This window comes from Hyperolius riggenbachi, chromosome 1 (assembly GCF_040937935.1).
Source record: "Hyperolius riggenbachi isolate aHypRig1 chromosome 1, aHypRig1.pri, whole genome shotgun sequence".
Classification (NCBI taxonomy): Eukaryota; Metazoa; Chordata; class Amphibia; order Anura; family Hyperoliidae; genus Hyperolius; species Hyperolius riggenbachi.
The window spans coordinates 37373351-37388150 of record NC_090646.1 but is presented as its reverse complement, the minus strand read 5'-3'; the positions used below and the strand labels follow the sequence as shown (position 1 = coordinate 37388150).

At 47.2% G+C, this 14800-nt stretch overlaps 1 protein-coding gene across 1 annotated transcript in view; it reads left to right on the top strand.

Moving 5' to 3' along the window:
- LOC137546547 (vomeronasal type-2 receptor 26-like) overlaps window positions 1–14800 on the top strand; it is a 150057-nt gene that overhangs the window by 118265 nt on the left and 16992 nt on the right. Inside the window, exon 7 of the mRNA XM_068269191.1 lies at window positions 7347–7470. Within this exon, the coding sequence (XP_068125292.1) occupies window positions 7347–7470 (124 nt within the window). The remainder of the gene's footprint in view (window positions 1–7346; window positions 7471–14800) is intronic.

The window sequence follows — 14800 nt, the reverse complement described above, 5'->3', positions numbered from 1 at the left end:
GGAGAGAGGATGCCGCTGATTGGCCCGGAGCCGCCATGGATGAGGTGAGAGTCGCTTCTGCTGCGCATACTCTGCACTAAGAGGCACGAGAGGCACAAGGAGACACAGAGGGGGCAGAGATGACACAGAGGGGGACACTGTAAGCACAGGGAATAAAGAAGGCACAGCATTCTGACTTAAGGACAGATTCAGGTTAAGAACAAGCCTACAGTCCCTATCTCGTTCGTTAACCCGGGGACTACCTGTATACAGGCCTGAAAAATTAGGTTTTGTTGCAACTGCTGCTGTAACAGGATTAATGTTTCCAGAAAAAAATAGGTTTGGACCCTAGTTGGTGGTGGTGGAGAAGGACAGCTCTGTGGGTAGTCATGTGACATGCAGAGAGGAAAAACAGGTTAGTAGGGACTGAATCACAAGTCTTCCGTGACCTAGGCGACGTCTCTTGTCAGTGACAATCCCTCCTGCTGCGCTGAAATTTATTTCTGACAAGACACTGGAGGCTAGGCAAGCCTAAATTCCATGGCAAATTGTGACAGCTCTGGCCACACGTCAATCCTGCACACCCAGTAGTCCAGGGGTTCATTGCTCCTCAGAGTGACAATATCAGCAGTTAATGGCAAGTAGTCCACTAGACCACTACCTGTCAGTCGAGGCATTTTCATAGGGTGGATCCCGAAGGGTTGTGTTGATGCATTGAACTAAAAAAAGTGTGCATGTCCGACGTCACCAACACATCCATGAAGCATCTTTCCTTGCTAGCATGACTGTGGGAGGAGGATTACTTGCACCTCTTCCCCTGTTATATTGCCATCCTGCTGTGACATCCCCCTTAAACGCATTGTACAGCATATTTTGCAGGCTGTTTTGCAAATGCTGCATCCTTTCTGACGTCTAGTAAGTTGGTAACATTTCCACCACTTTGTGTTTATACAGAGGGTCTACCATTATTGCCGCTCAGTACAGGTCCTACTCCTTAAAGTGAATGGGAACCGCATTTAAAAAAATGAGACAGATACTTACCCAAGGAGAGGGAAGGCTCTGGGTCCTATAGAGTCTTCCCGCTCCCCTCCTGGTCCCCTCGTTCCAGTGCTGGCTCGGCACCGGTAGCAGTATTTGACTAATTTAGTCAAATACTGCTTTACCCAGCCAAAGGAGGCTTCAGAAGTCTTCAGGGAGCCCGAGTGCTCGTGAAGAAGGGCAGCTCTGTACTGCATCTGCGCAAGCACGCTCTCTTGCACGCTCACACCTGTGCAGTATGGAGCCACACGTCTTTGGGAGGACATGGCTCCCGAAGACTTCCAAATACCCTTTCGATGGGGAATTAAAACAGGGGGGGGGGGAGCCAGCACAGGATAGAGAGCACCGAGACCGAAGGCTCTATATGACCCAGAGCCTTCCCTCTCCTTAGGTAAGTATTTGCTTCATTTTTTTAAATGTGGTTCCCATTCACTTTAAGCCTTTTTTACAGTGGGATGCGAAAATTTTGGCAACCTTGAAAATCGTCATGATTTTCCTGTGTAAATCGATAGTTGTTATGATAAAAAGTGTCAGTTAAATATATCCTACTAGCGTGCTAAGTAGTTTGCACGTCCAAAGCTCTTAGTGATCATGTGCAAAGTTTAGCGCTGTAAAATTTAAAAACAATAATGGTGCACAAGCCAGCCTGGGGCCCCAGGAACTTTCACTGCCCGGGGCCCCAGAACCAGCATGCAACACCATATGTGAGCACAGCCAAGCCCTGGATCTGCCACACCCAGGAGCTTGTCCCCAACTGCTCTGAGACTTACCAAACACACAGGAGATACTCACTTCCCAAACAGTTCTCTGCTGCTTATATAAAGCCTGCAGGCTGCTTGTAAGCCAATCAAGAAGTGCACATACACATTGCACCTAGTCTGCAGTGATTAATTCAAACAGAAGCTGAGCAAATTCAGCTAGTCGTTGGAGAGGGTTTCAGTTGCATATAGACAATGGCTATATGGCCAGCAGGGGGCACCAGCGTGCAGGATATTCCCTCTCATCTGCCCCCCTCCTAACTAAACTGCATGGGAATCTACAATAAAATTTAAAAACAATAATGGTGCACAAGCCAGCCTGGGGCCCCAGGAACTCTCACTGCCCGGGGCCCCAGAACCAGCATGCAACACCATATGTGAGCGCAGCCAAGCCCTGGATCTGCCACACCCAGGAGCTTGTCCCCAACTGCTCTGAGACTTACCAATACCAAAGTTTAGCGCTGCACGGTGCGCAGATAACGTCACACGGTGCGCCGATAACGTCACACTAGTGCATGTGAAAGGTCGCACCGTTCGCGTACAAAATACCTGTTCAAGCTATTTAGAGTAGTGTAATATAATATATTACTAGCTGATTGCCCGGCGTAGCCCGGTTAGGTCTTTCGCAGGTATTGGCTCTGCCCATTTTTCTAACCCTTAACACACAATTACTCAATCACCAAGTTTGTGAGCTTTGCGGACTTTGGCATCAATATTTTGCATTGAAATGAAACAAATCAGATTGCTTGTTTGTGACTCCATCCCCTTTGTCTTAGTTTAAACCCCGGCAGCCACCCAATGACAAACTATACCAGGTTTGAGGCTTGTGCCATTAACAGTGGAAGATAGGCAGCAATCACATATTGCATTTGAAAATCTATAGGTGAGTTTTGATTGGCTTTTGTAGGCTACACCTACTTTTATGAATATTAATTCCAGTCACCCAGTGACCAACTGTGCAAAATTTGAGATCCCTACCATTAACAGTGTAAGAATGGCTGCAGTTTACATTTTTCCAGTGAATTTTGTATTTGTCTCCACCCACTGATGACCCGGCATTGCCCGGGTATGTATTTACTGGTGTTGGCTGTGCCCACTTTTTATAACCCCACCACACAATTACTCAATGACTAAGATTGTGAACTTTGCGGTCTTTGGCATCAATAATTTGCATTAAAATGAAGCAAATCAGATTGGCTGTCTGTGGCTCCACCCCCTTTTCTCAATTTAAACCCCAGTCACCCAATGACAGACTGTACCAAGTATGAGGCTTGTGCCATTAACAGTGCAAGAATGGCAGCAATTAAATATTCCCCTTCAAAATCATTGAGTGAATTTTGATTGGCTTTTGTAGGCTCCACACACTTTTCTGAATATGAACCCCAGTCACCCAGTAACCAACTGCACAAAGTTTGAGAACCCTGCCATTAACAGTGTAAGAATGGCGGCAGTTTACATTTTCCCAGTAAAATTTGTAGATGTCTCCGCCCACTTATGACCACGCGTTGCCCGCACAATTAATCAATTATTTAATTACCAAGTTTGTGAGCTTGGGGTGAAAATCAATAGGTACATTTTGATTGACTTTTATAGGCTCCACCCTGTTTTGTGAATATTAATCCCAGACAACCCATGACCAACTGTGCAAAGTTTGAGAACCCTACCATTAACAGTGTAAGAATGGCTGCAGTTTACATATTCCCAGTCAAATTTGTATTTTCCCTACACACACTGTTGACCCAGCATTGCTTGGCTATGTATCTGGCTGGTGTACGCTGCATCCACTTTTTCTAACCCTAAGGCTAATTTCACACCAGGACGTTGCGTTAGAGGGGGCGTTAAGGTCGCATAACGTCCCCCTAACGCAACACCTGGTGGTGCTGGATCTGGACGTCAGAGTGAGCCGCGTTGTGCAGCTCACTCTGGCGTCAGTGATGCCGTGATGCGCACTCTTGTGGTCACGTGGTCCCGCCGGCCAATCGCCGCACAGAGCGGCCGCTCCAGGAAGTAAACACTGCACGTCACGACGTGCAGTGAATATTAATTAGCCATGTGCCTGGCTGCTCGCCGCTCCTCCCCAACATTACAGCGCATGTGCAAGCAGTCTAACGCGGCTCAGCCGCGTATAAAGTACTGCATGCAGTACGTTGGCTTGTGACGCAGCGTGGGCACTGTGAACAGCCCATTGATTTTTCATTACTGTGCGGTGGGCTGCGTTACAGGCTGCTCTAACGTGCGCCTGTAACGTCCCACTGTGAAACCAGCCTAACACACAATTATTCGATTACTCAATGACCGAGTTTATGAGCTTTCCGGTCTTTGGCATCAATAATTTCAATTTGCATTGAAGTTCAAGAAATCGAATTGGCTGTTTGTGGCCCCACCCCCTTTTCTATATTTGAACCCCAGTCACCCAATGATCAACTGTACCAGGTTTGAGGCTTGTGCCATTAATAGTGCAAGAATGGAAGCAATTAAATATTTCCCATTGAAAATCAACAGGTGAAGTTTGATTGGCTTGTGTAGGCTCCACCCACTTTTCTGAATATTTATCCTAGTCACCCAGTGACCAACTGTGCAAAGTTTGGGAACCCTACCATTAACAGTGTAAAAATGGCAGCAGTTTACATTTTCCCAGTGGAATTTGTATTTGTCTCCACCCACTTTTTTGGTTATGGAAATAAAAAGTATCCTACATATTATTCTAAGTAATGTACTATGTGTGTGCCAAATCTCATTCAATTCCGTTCAGCCATTTTTGCGTGATCGAGTAACAAACATCCAAACATCCGAACTTTCCTCATTTATAATATTGATAGGATAGGAAACAAACACAGTGCTATTTGAGAAGTAAAATTAAGTTTACAGTATTTACAGAAAGTGTGCAATAATTATTTAAACAAAATTAGGCAGGTGCATAAATTTGGGCACCACAAAAAATAAATGTAATCAATATTTAGTAGATCCTCCTTTTGCAGAAATTACAGCCTCTAAATGCTTCCTGTAAGTTCCAATGAGAGTCTGGATTTTGGTTGAAGGCATTTTGGACCATTCTTCTTTACAAAACATCTCTAGTTCATTCAGGTTTGATGGCTTCCAAGCACGGAAAGCTCTCTTTAATTCACACCACAGATTTTCAATTATATTCAGGTCTGGGGACTGAGATGGCCATTCGAGAACATTGTACTTGTTCCTCTGCATGGATGCCTTAGTAAATTTTGAGCAGTGTTTAGGGTCATTACCTTGTTGAAAGATCCAGCCCCGGCGCAGCTTCAGCTTTGTCATTGATTCCTGGACATTGGTCTCCAGAAAGCTGATACTGAGTGGAATCCATGCTTTCCTCAACTTTCACAAGATTCCCAGTCCCTGTACAGGCCACACTACCCCACAGCATGATGGAACCACCACCATATTTTACTGTAGGTAGCAGGTGTTTTTCTATGCTGTGTTGTTTTATCTCCATGCATAACGCCCCTTGGTATGCCCACATAACTCAGCACCTTATTCCTGAATGAAGCTGGATTGTCCAAATGTGCTTTAGCATGCCTCAAGTGGCTCTGTTTGTGCTGTGGGCAGAGAAAAGTCTTTGTCTGCATCACTCTAGCATACAGCAACTCCTTGTGTAAAGTGTGCCCAATGGTTGAACAATGCACAGTGACTCTATCTGCAGCAAGATGATGTTGTAGGTCTTTGGTGGTGGTCTGCTGGTTAACTCTGACTGTTCTCACCATCTGTTGCTTCTTTTTATCCGAGATTTTTCTTGATCTGCCACTTCGAGCCTTAACTTAAACTGAGCCTTTGGTCTTCCATTTCCTCAATATGTTCCTAACTGTGGAAACAGACAGCTGAAATCTCTGATACAGCTTTATGTATCCATCCTCTAAACCATGATGGTGATCAATCTTTGTCTTCAGGTCATTTGAGAGTTGTTTTGAGACCCCAATGCTGTTACTCTGAAGAAAAAATTAAAAAAGGAGGGAAACTTACAAATGGCCCTCTTAAAGAGAACCTGTACTGAGTAAAAATATTTAAAATAAACACATGAGGTAACTTCAAATGAACATTGCATAGTTACCTTGCCATCAGTTCCTCTCAGAAGCTCACCATTTTCTTCTGACAATAATCCCTTCCAGTTCTGACAATATTTTGTCAGATCTGAAATATATCAGTTGCTGTCAGTAAAATATCAGTTGCTGTCAGTTATAGCTGAGAGGAAAACTGATGTACCAGGTAATGTCCATGTTTCCCTATGGCTCAAGTGGGCGATGTTACAGTTTAACTGTGTGCTGACCAGGACGCTGTTATGGGGTAATGGTCATTTTCAAAATGGAGGATGGAAAATTCCCTTGATCACAGTGAACAAATAGGACGCGGGAGAGGAGAAAGACACTGAGGAGTAGACTACATGGAAGGTAAGTATGACTTGTGTATGCTTATTTTGACTTTTAATTTTCAGTTCAGGTTTTCTTTAAATACTCTATCATAATTGGATTCACCTGTGTATGGAGGTCAGGGGTCACTCAGCTTACCAAGCCAATTAGAGTTCCAATAATTAGTTCTAAAGGTTTTGGAATCAATAAATTTATGCACCTGCCCTATTTTATTTAAGCAATTATTGCACACTTTCTGTAAATGCAATGAACTTAATTTCACTTCTCAAATATGCGTGTCTCCCTCATGATATATTTAACTGAAATTTTTTATTGAAACAACCAACGATTTATACAGGAATATTATGATGATTAACAAGGTTGCCCAAACTTTTACATCCCACTGTATATAATGGGAGCCCTTCAGCAGGAAGGACAGCATGAAAGACCCTATTTTGACAAGGTTGGCTGTCGAGGTAGCCATCTCCGATTCTTGTCCTTATTGTTGTCATCGGAGGTCTTCTTCTCCACCCCCCAGCCATGTACAATACCAAGGGACCCCAAAGGTGATGAGAAGCCCCCCTGGGATGCCTGCTCTGGTTTGTCTTCCACCTTTAGAAAGCCACCTTCCTCCTCTGACTCCTCTACTTCAGAGTCCTTTGGTCACACTGATCTATGGCCTTATCCATCACTCTTCGCAGGGCACACTCCAGGAAGAAAACGTATGGTATGAGCAGTATATTAAAATACTAATGTGCTCTCCACAGACATCAGAACCTAGAAAGGAGACACAAGGCTTCCATAGCGTAATACTTCAACTTCAGATAGTCTGCAGCAGATACTGCATAAAATGCATAATATGGTATGAGGTCGCTAATGGTGCCTTTGGTGCAACTGACAAGGTTTGTTACCTCCTCAAAAGGATGCATGAGTCTAAAGCATCGCTCATGAGCAGCCAATAACATGGCAAAAAATTCCCCAGCTCTGCTATGCTATGAGGGGTATTTTGCATGCAAGGAACTGTACACCACTATAGCAGCAATGTGCACACCTGTGTCTGTCCAACAGCTAAAGTCAGTGCTCTAAGGACAGTCAGACAGACAGAACTGCAATGTAACAACAGGAATAGAGAGGTAAAAAAAATGGACTGTTGACAATGGCAATAACGTGTTTGAACTTGTATTTGTGTGTGTGATTTCAGCCCCCAGTATCTCTATGCAATGACCCCTGTTTGCCTGGGAGCAGAAAAATGCCTGGATCTTCCCTTCACATTTGCTGCTATGAGTGTGTCCCGTGTCCTGATGGCCACATCTCCAACACAACTGGTATACTTTCTATTCTTACCTGAGTTATGCAATTGTTATTGTTGTAGCCAGTGGAGGGGTTCCGATTCAGCTGTGTTTATTTGTGTAATTACACCAGTAATGTGTATGTAAGAAACCACCCAAATCCCATAAACATTGTGATACTATGTAAAATGCAAAGCAAAACAGAATTTTTAAAACATTTGTATTTCATTGAACTTAGAGATAATCTGTATTGTTAAAATTGCACAAAAGTAAACATACCAGTGCGTTAGGGGACATCTCCTATTCCCCTCTGTCACAATTTTGACGCTCCCCGCCGCATTAAAAGTAGTCAAAAACTGTTTTAAAAAGTTTGTTTATAAACAAACAAAATGGCCACCAAAACAGGATGTAGGTTGATGTACAATATGTCCAAACATAGAAAATACATCCATACACAAGCAGGCTGTATACAGCCTTCCTTTTGAATCTCAAGAGATCATTTGTGTGTTTACCTTCTTTCCCCCTGCAGCTCTCATCCACTGAATAGTGACAGGCTGCAGACAGCCCTGCCCCTGTCTGTGATTCCTCAGTATGTGTCAGCCCAGCTCGTTTCACAGCCTAACAGAGAAGGATTTTTATCCAGCTCTCTTTCACTGATATCAGATAGCAGAGAAGCTGCTGGCTTATGTAAATAACACACACACTGGAGTGTGCATAGAGGGGCCTGGAGAGGGGTGTGCATAACAGATCAGCACGGAAGAGTTGGCAGCCTTCCAGACACAGGGCAGAAACAGTGATAGTAGAAAGTGCTGCAGTAAGCCAGAGCACATTAGAATAGGTTTAGGAACTTGTAGGATGGTAGAAAAAAGGATGACATTTTTGTTACAGAGTCTCTTTAATGCAAAGGCAACATGCAAAATTGTTTAAGAAATTGTGCTCATTTTCAGTTTGATACTGTCAACATGTTTCACAAAAGCAGGGGCAGCAACTGAGGCATTGTCCGGGGCTAGTAACAGAGCAGATGTGACAATATCACTCTGTACAAGTTTGGGAACTGAATGAGGAGACCAGTAACTGCTGTTTTTAAAGTAAAAAGTTGTCCCATTGTTTTCTTTTTCAAATATTCTTTTTTGAAACACATACGCTAATTATCAATTTGATGCTAGTGATATAGTTTACAAAACTCAATGCCCAGGGGACCCAGAAGACTGTAAAGTTGCACACTGCTAAAAATACACAAGTAACTAAATATAACTATAAAGAAAAAAAAAATGTAGTGAAGCAGCCAACAGATAATTTTATTATTTGTCAACAGAGTAATACTATGACTGAGTATAAAAAGAGCATCACTGGAATCTGCATGTCTAAGAAGCATATATATGGGGGGAGGGGGGGGGGGGCATTTTTAGGAAAACAATTGTTTATTTAGGAAAAGTGTTGCACTAAATAAACAATTGTTTGTGTTTTCACTGTCAAAATAAAGATTTATTACACTTTCACCATTTTTTTGCCATATTATGGAAATACATTTTCCAAAATATTTTCTCAAAATCAAATATACCATTTCTATGTGAACATGACTGCTGTAGAAGCACAATATATATGTACTCCAATTAGTCAGTCGTTTGTTATTTTTCATATATATTCTTGATTGTTGATTTCTCATCTACCGACCTTTTTCTAGTTCCAGACTTCGCTTTAGCTTCATCCTTCTGTACGATGGCCATCTGATTCCTGTTATTGACTCTGCCTGACTTAGACTTCACCTCTGGGATATCCCTACAAACTGACTGACATCTGATACATGTGTATGACCCTGCTTGAATTTGACGCTGATTTTGCTTAACAATTTTGTACCTCGACTTTGTAAAACTTGTGCACAAGTTCTGACCAGACTGGTATACTCATTGTACAATTACTGTGTATTTATCTGTACGTTATCTGTACGGTATCTCGTCACGCACCAGCGTGATATTATCAAGGCCCCTAACAAACATCATGGAGGCAATGCAGGAACAGATTCAGACACTTGTTGGTGCGGTGAACCACCTCACTAAGCATCTGTATAACCAGCATACTCAGGTTATGCAGCTATCAACTGCTATCGCTCAGATTAACATACCTGGCAATGTTCCGCAAACACCTCCACCGGCTCTCATTCCACCTATCATAGAGCCAAGAATGCCTTTGCCCGAAAGGTTTTCAGGTTCACGTGTTGATTTCAGTAATTTTTGTAAAAGATGTATGTCATATTTTGAGGTTAGACCTAGATCGTCAGGCACTGAGTCACAAAGGATTAATCTGATTAAAACTTTCCTATAAGGTGATTCTCAAACATGAGCCTATGGCCTATCCACTGAGCACGAGGCGCTCACCTCCGTAGAAAGTTTTTTCAATGAGATGGCTACAATTTACGCAGATCCCGATGTTTCAGCTACAGCAGCTCACAAACTAAGGGATCTCCGACAGGGAAGACACATGGCGGAGTATGCCGCAGAATTCCGAAAATGGGCAGTTTCGGTCAAATAGTGTGGGGCAGCACTCCTTGATCAATTTCTTTTTGGGTTGTCTGATTCGGTGAATGATGCTCTCATTAGTCATCCTAAACCTAAAACTCTTGAAGACGCTATTTCCCTGGCCATCCGTGCTGATAGACGTATCAGACACCATTGGCAGGGAAAAGCTTACTCCTCCACTGGTTATTTTAGTACAACTGTTGGCTCTTCCTCCACTTCAGGTGAAGAGCCTATGCAGTAAGGCCATTCTAAACTATCTGCAGCTGAGAAAAATAGAAGAAAGACTGAAGGTTTATGTATGTATTGTGGAGGCAAGGGTCATTTTGCTCAAACCTGTAATGTCAAAAAGTTGCCGGATCACTCCAAACGCCAAAGTGAAGCTGGGGAACTTCACGTGAGCAAGCAATCGCTTCCCCTTCAGAAAAAAAAAAAAATATTATTACCAGCTACGCTCATTTGGAAAGGAAAGTCTATTCACTCACAAGTAGAGTTGGGCCGAACGGTTCGCCGGCGAACGTGGTTCGCGCGAACTTAGGTGGTTCGCGTGCGGGTGCCGCACGCAAACGTTTTGCGGAAGTTCGGTTCGCCCCATAATGCACCTGAGGGTCAACTTTGACCCTCTACATCACAGTCAGCAGGCCCAGTGTAGCCAATTAGGCTACACTAGCCCCTGGAGCCCCACCCCCCCTTATATAAGGCAGGCAGCGGCGGCCATTACGGCCACTCGTGTGCCTGCATTAGTGAGAGTAGGGCGAGCTGCTGTCTGTCTCTAGGGAAAGATTAGTTAGGCTTAGCTTTTCCTGGCTGCATACCTGTTCTGTTCAGTGAGCCCTCAGCCCACTGCATACCTGTACTGTGATCCTGCCAGTGCATACCTGTTCAGTAATCCTGCCACTGCATACCTGTTCAGTGATCCTGCCAGTGCATACCTGTTCAGTGATCCTGCCACTGCATACCTGTTCAGTGATCCTGCCACTGCATACCTGTTCAGTGATCCTGCCACTGCATACCTGTTCAGTGATCCTGCCACTGCATACCTGTTCAGTGATCCTGCCACTGTATACCTGTTCTGTGAACCCGCCACTGTATACCTGTTCTGTTCAGTGGACCCGCCACTGTATACCTGTTCTGTGAACCCGCCACTGTATACCTGTTCTGTTCAGTGGACCCGCCACTGTATACCTGTTCAGTGATCCTGCCACTGCATACCTGTTCAGTGATCCTGCCACTGTATACCTGTTCTGTGAACCCGCCACTGTATACCTGTTCTGTTCAGTGGACCCGCCACTGTATACCTGTTTAGTGAACACGCCACTGCATACCTGTTGTGTTCAGTGAACCTGCCACTGCATACCTGTTCTGTGAACCCGCCACTGTATACCTGTTCTGTTCAGTGGACCCGCCACTGTATACCTGTTCTGTGAACCCGCCACTGTATACCTGTTCTGTTCAGTGGACCCGCCACTGTATACCTGTTCTGTGAACCCGCCACTGTATACCTGTTCTGTTCAGTGGACCCGCCACTGTATACCTGTTCAGTGATCCTGCCACTGTATACCTGTTCTGTGAACCCGCCACTGTATACCTGTTCTGTTCAGTGGACCCGCCACTGTATACCTGTTTAGTGAACACGCCACTGCATACCTGTTGTGTTCAGTGAACCTGCCACTGCATACCTGTTCTGTCAACCCGCCACTGTATACCTGTTCTGTTCAGTGGACCCGCCACTGTATACCTGTTCTGTTCAGTGGACCCGCCACTGTATACCTGTTTAGTGAACACGCCACTGCATACCTGTTCTGTGAACCCGCCACTGTATACCTGTTCTGTTCAGTGGACCCGCCACTGTATACCTGTTCTGTGAACCCGCCACTGTATACCTGTTCTGTTCAGTGGACCCGCCACTGTATACCTGTTTAGTGAACACGCCACTGCATACCTGTTCTGTGAACCCGCCACTGTATACCTGTTCTGTTCAGTGGACCCGCCACTGTATACCTGTTTAGTGAACACGCCACTGCATACCTGTTCTGTTCAGTGGACCCGCCACTGTATACCTGTTCTGTGAACCCGCCACTGTATACCTGTTCTGTTCAGTGGACCCGCCACTGTATACCTGTTCAGTGAACCCGCCACTGCATACCTGTTCTGTGAACCCGCCACTGTATACCTGTTCTGTTCAGTGGACCCGCCACTGTATACCTGTTCAGTGAACCCGCCACTGCATACCTGTTCTGTTAACCCGCCACTGTATACCTGTTCTGTGAACCCGCCACTGTATACCTGTTCTGTTCAGTGGACCCGCCACTGTATACCTGTTCAGTGATCCTGCCACTGTATACCTGTTCTGTGAACCCGCCACTGTATACCTGTTCTGTTCAGTGGACCCGCCACTGTATACCTGTTTAGTGAACACGCCACTGCATACCTGTTGTGTTTAGTGAACCTGCCACTGCATACCTGTTCTGTCAACCCACCACTGTATACCTGTTCTGTTCAGTGGACCCGCCACTGTATACCTGTTCTGTGAACCCGCCACTGTATACCTGTTCTGTTCAGTGGACCCAGGGGCGCTCCTGAGCATTGGCAGTACAGCCCTGTGCCTAGAGCGCCAAAAAGGTCAAAGGGCGATGTGTTTTGACCCTTTAATCCTTTCATGACATGGCCCCTTTAAGCCAGGAGAGCTCCTTCGGCGGGGTCTCACGCTGGCTGCAGGTTTCTGCTCTGCTGGGCTGGCTGCGCGTGTGCACACACTTCCCCTCTCAAGCCCACGGATTACCTTTGCAGCTGGCCAATCAGTGAGGAGGGTGGGAAGAGCCTGCAAGATAGTTAGGCTCCGCCCTCTGAACGTGTCGGAGCAGAGCGGGAACTGAAGGATGCTTGTGGAGCACGGAAGGGAGAGAGAGAGAGGAGAGTGGCACTCTGCAGGCATGGCTCAGCCTGGCTCCAGTGACTATACAGTGGAGCTTCCTTCTACCCAGAGAACCTGCAGGGGGGCCCTTTTGATCTGCAGATCATGCCTGCTAAAATCGCCAGTCACGGGCGAAGCCACGCCCCTGCCGCGAAAGCTCCGCCTCCATCCATCTTAGGCTCCGCCTCCACACCTGGTGAAAGCTGTGCCCACACCTGGTAAAAGCCTGCCACAGGAACATTGGAGCTGTATACGTGGGGAAGCCCAGGCAGGTAAGATGGTGCCTCAATGTATCTCCTCTGTATCTCCCTGTGACCGTCTCCCCCACCCCTGACAGCACCCCGTGACCTCTCCTTTCACCCCTGACATCACCCTGTGACCTTCTCCCCAACCCTTGACAGCACCCTGTGACCTTCTCCCCACCCCTGACAGCACCCTGTGACCTTCTCCCCCACCCCTGACAGCACCCTTTGACCTTCTCCCCCACCCCTGACAGCACCCTGTGACCTTCTCCCCCACCCCTGACAGCACCCTTTGACCTTCTCCCCCACCCCTGACAGCACCCTGTGACCTCTCCTTCCACCCCAGACAGCACCCTGTGACCTTCTCCCCCACCCCTGACAGCACCCTGTGACCTTCTCCCCACCCCTGACAGCACCCTGTGACCTTCTCCCCCATCCCTGACAGCACCCTCTGACCTTCTCCCCCACCCCTGACATTACCCTGTGACCTTCTCTTCCATCCCTGACAGCACCCTTTGACCTTCTCCCCCACCCCTGACAGCACCCTGTGACCTCTCCTTCCACCCCTGAAAGCACCCTGTGACCTTCTCCCCCACCCCTGACAGCACCCTGTGACCTTTTCCCCCACCCCTAACATCACCCTGTGACCTTCTCCCCCACCCCTGACAGCACCCTTTGACCTTCTCCCCCACCCCTGACAGCACCCTGTGACCTTCTCCCCCACCCCTGACAGCACCCTTTGACCTTCTCCCCCACCCCTGACAGCACCCTGTGACCTCTCCTTCCACCCCAGACAGCACCCTGTGACCTTCTCCCCCACCCCTGACAGCACCCTGTGACCTTCTCCCCACCCCTGACAGCACCCTGCCGCGAAAGCTCCGCCTCCATCCATCTTAGGCTCCGCCTCCACACCTGGTGAAAGCTGTGCCCACACCTGGTAAAAGCCTGCCACAGGAACATTGGAGCTGTATACGTGGGGAAGCCCAGGCAGGTAAGATGGTGCCTCAATGTATCTCCTCTGTATCTCCCTGTGACCGTCTCCCCCACCCCTGACAGCACCCCGTGACCTCTCCTTTCACCCCTGACATCACCCTGTGACCTTCTCCCCAACCCTTGACAGCACCCTGTGACCTTCTCCCCACCCCTGACAGCACCCTGTGACCTTCTCCCCCACCCCTGACAGCACCCTTTGACCTTCTCCCCCACCCCTGACAGCACCCTGTGACCTTCTCCCCCACCCCTGACAGCACCCTTTGACCTTCTCCCCCACCCCTGACAGCACCCTGTGACCTCTCCTTCCACCCCAGACAGCACCCTGTGACCTTCTCCCGCACCCCTGACAGCACCCTGTGACCTTCTCCCCACCCCTGACAGCACCCTGTGACCTTCTCCCCCACCCCTGACAGCACCCTCTGACCTTCTCCCCCACCCCTGACATTACCCTGTGACCTTCTCTTCCATCCCTGACAGCACCCTTTGACCTTCTCCCCCACCCCTGACAGCACCCTGTGACCTCTCCTTCCACCCCTGAAAGCACCCTGTGACCTTCTCCCCCACCCCTGACAGCACCCTGTGACCTTTTCCCCCACCCCTAACATCACCCTGTGACCTTCTCCCCCACCCCTGACAGCACCCTTTGACCTTCTCCCCCACCCCTGACAGCACCCTGTGACCTTCTCCCCCACCCCTGACAGCAC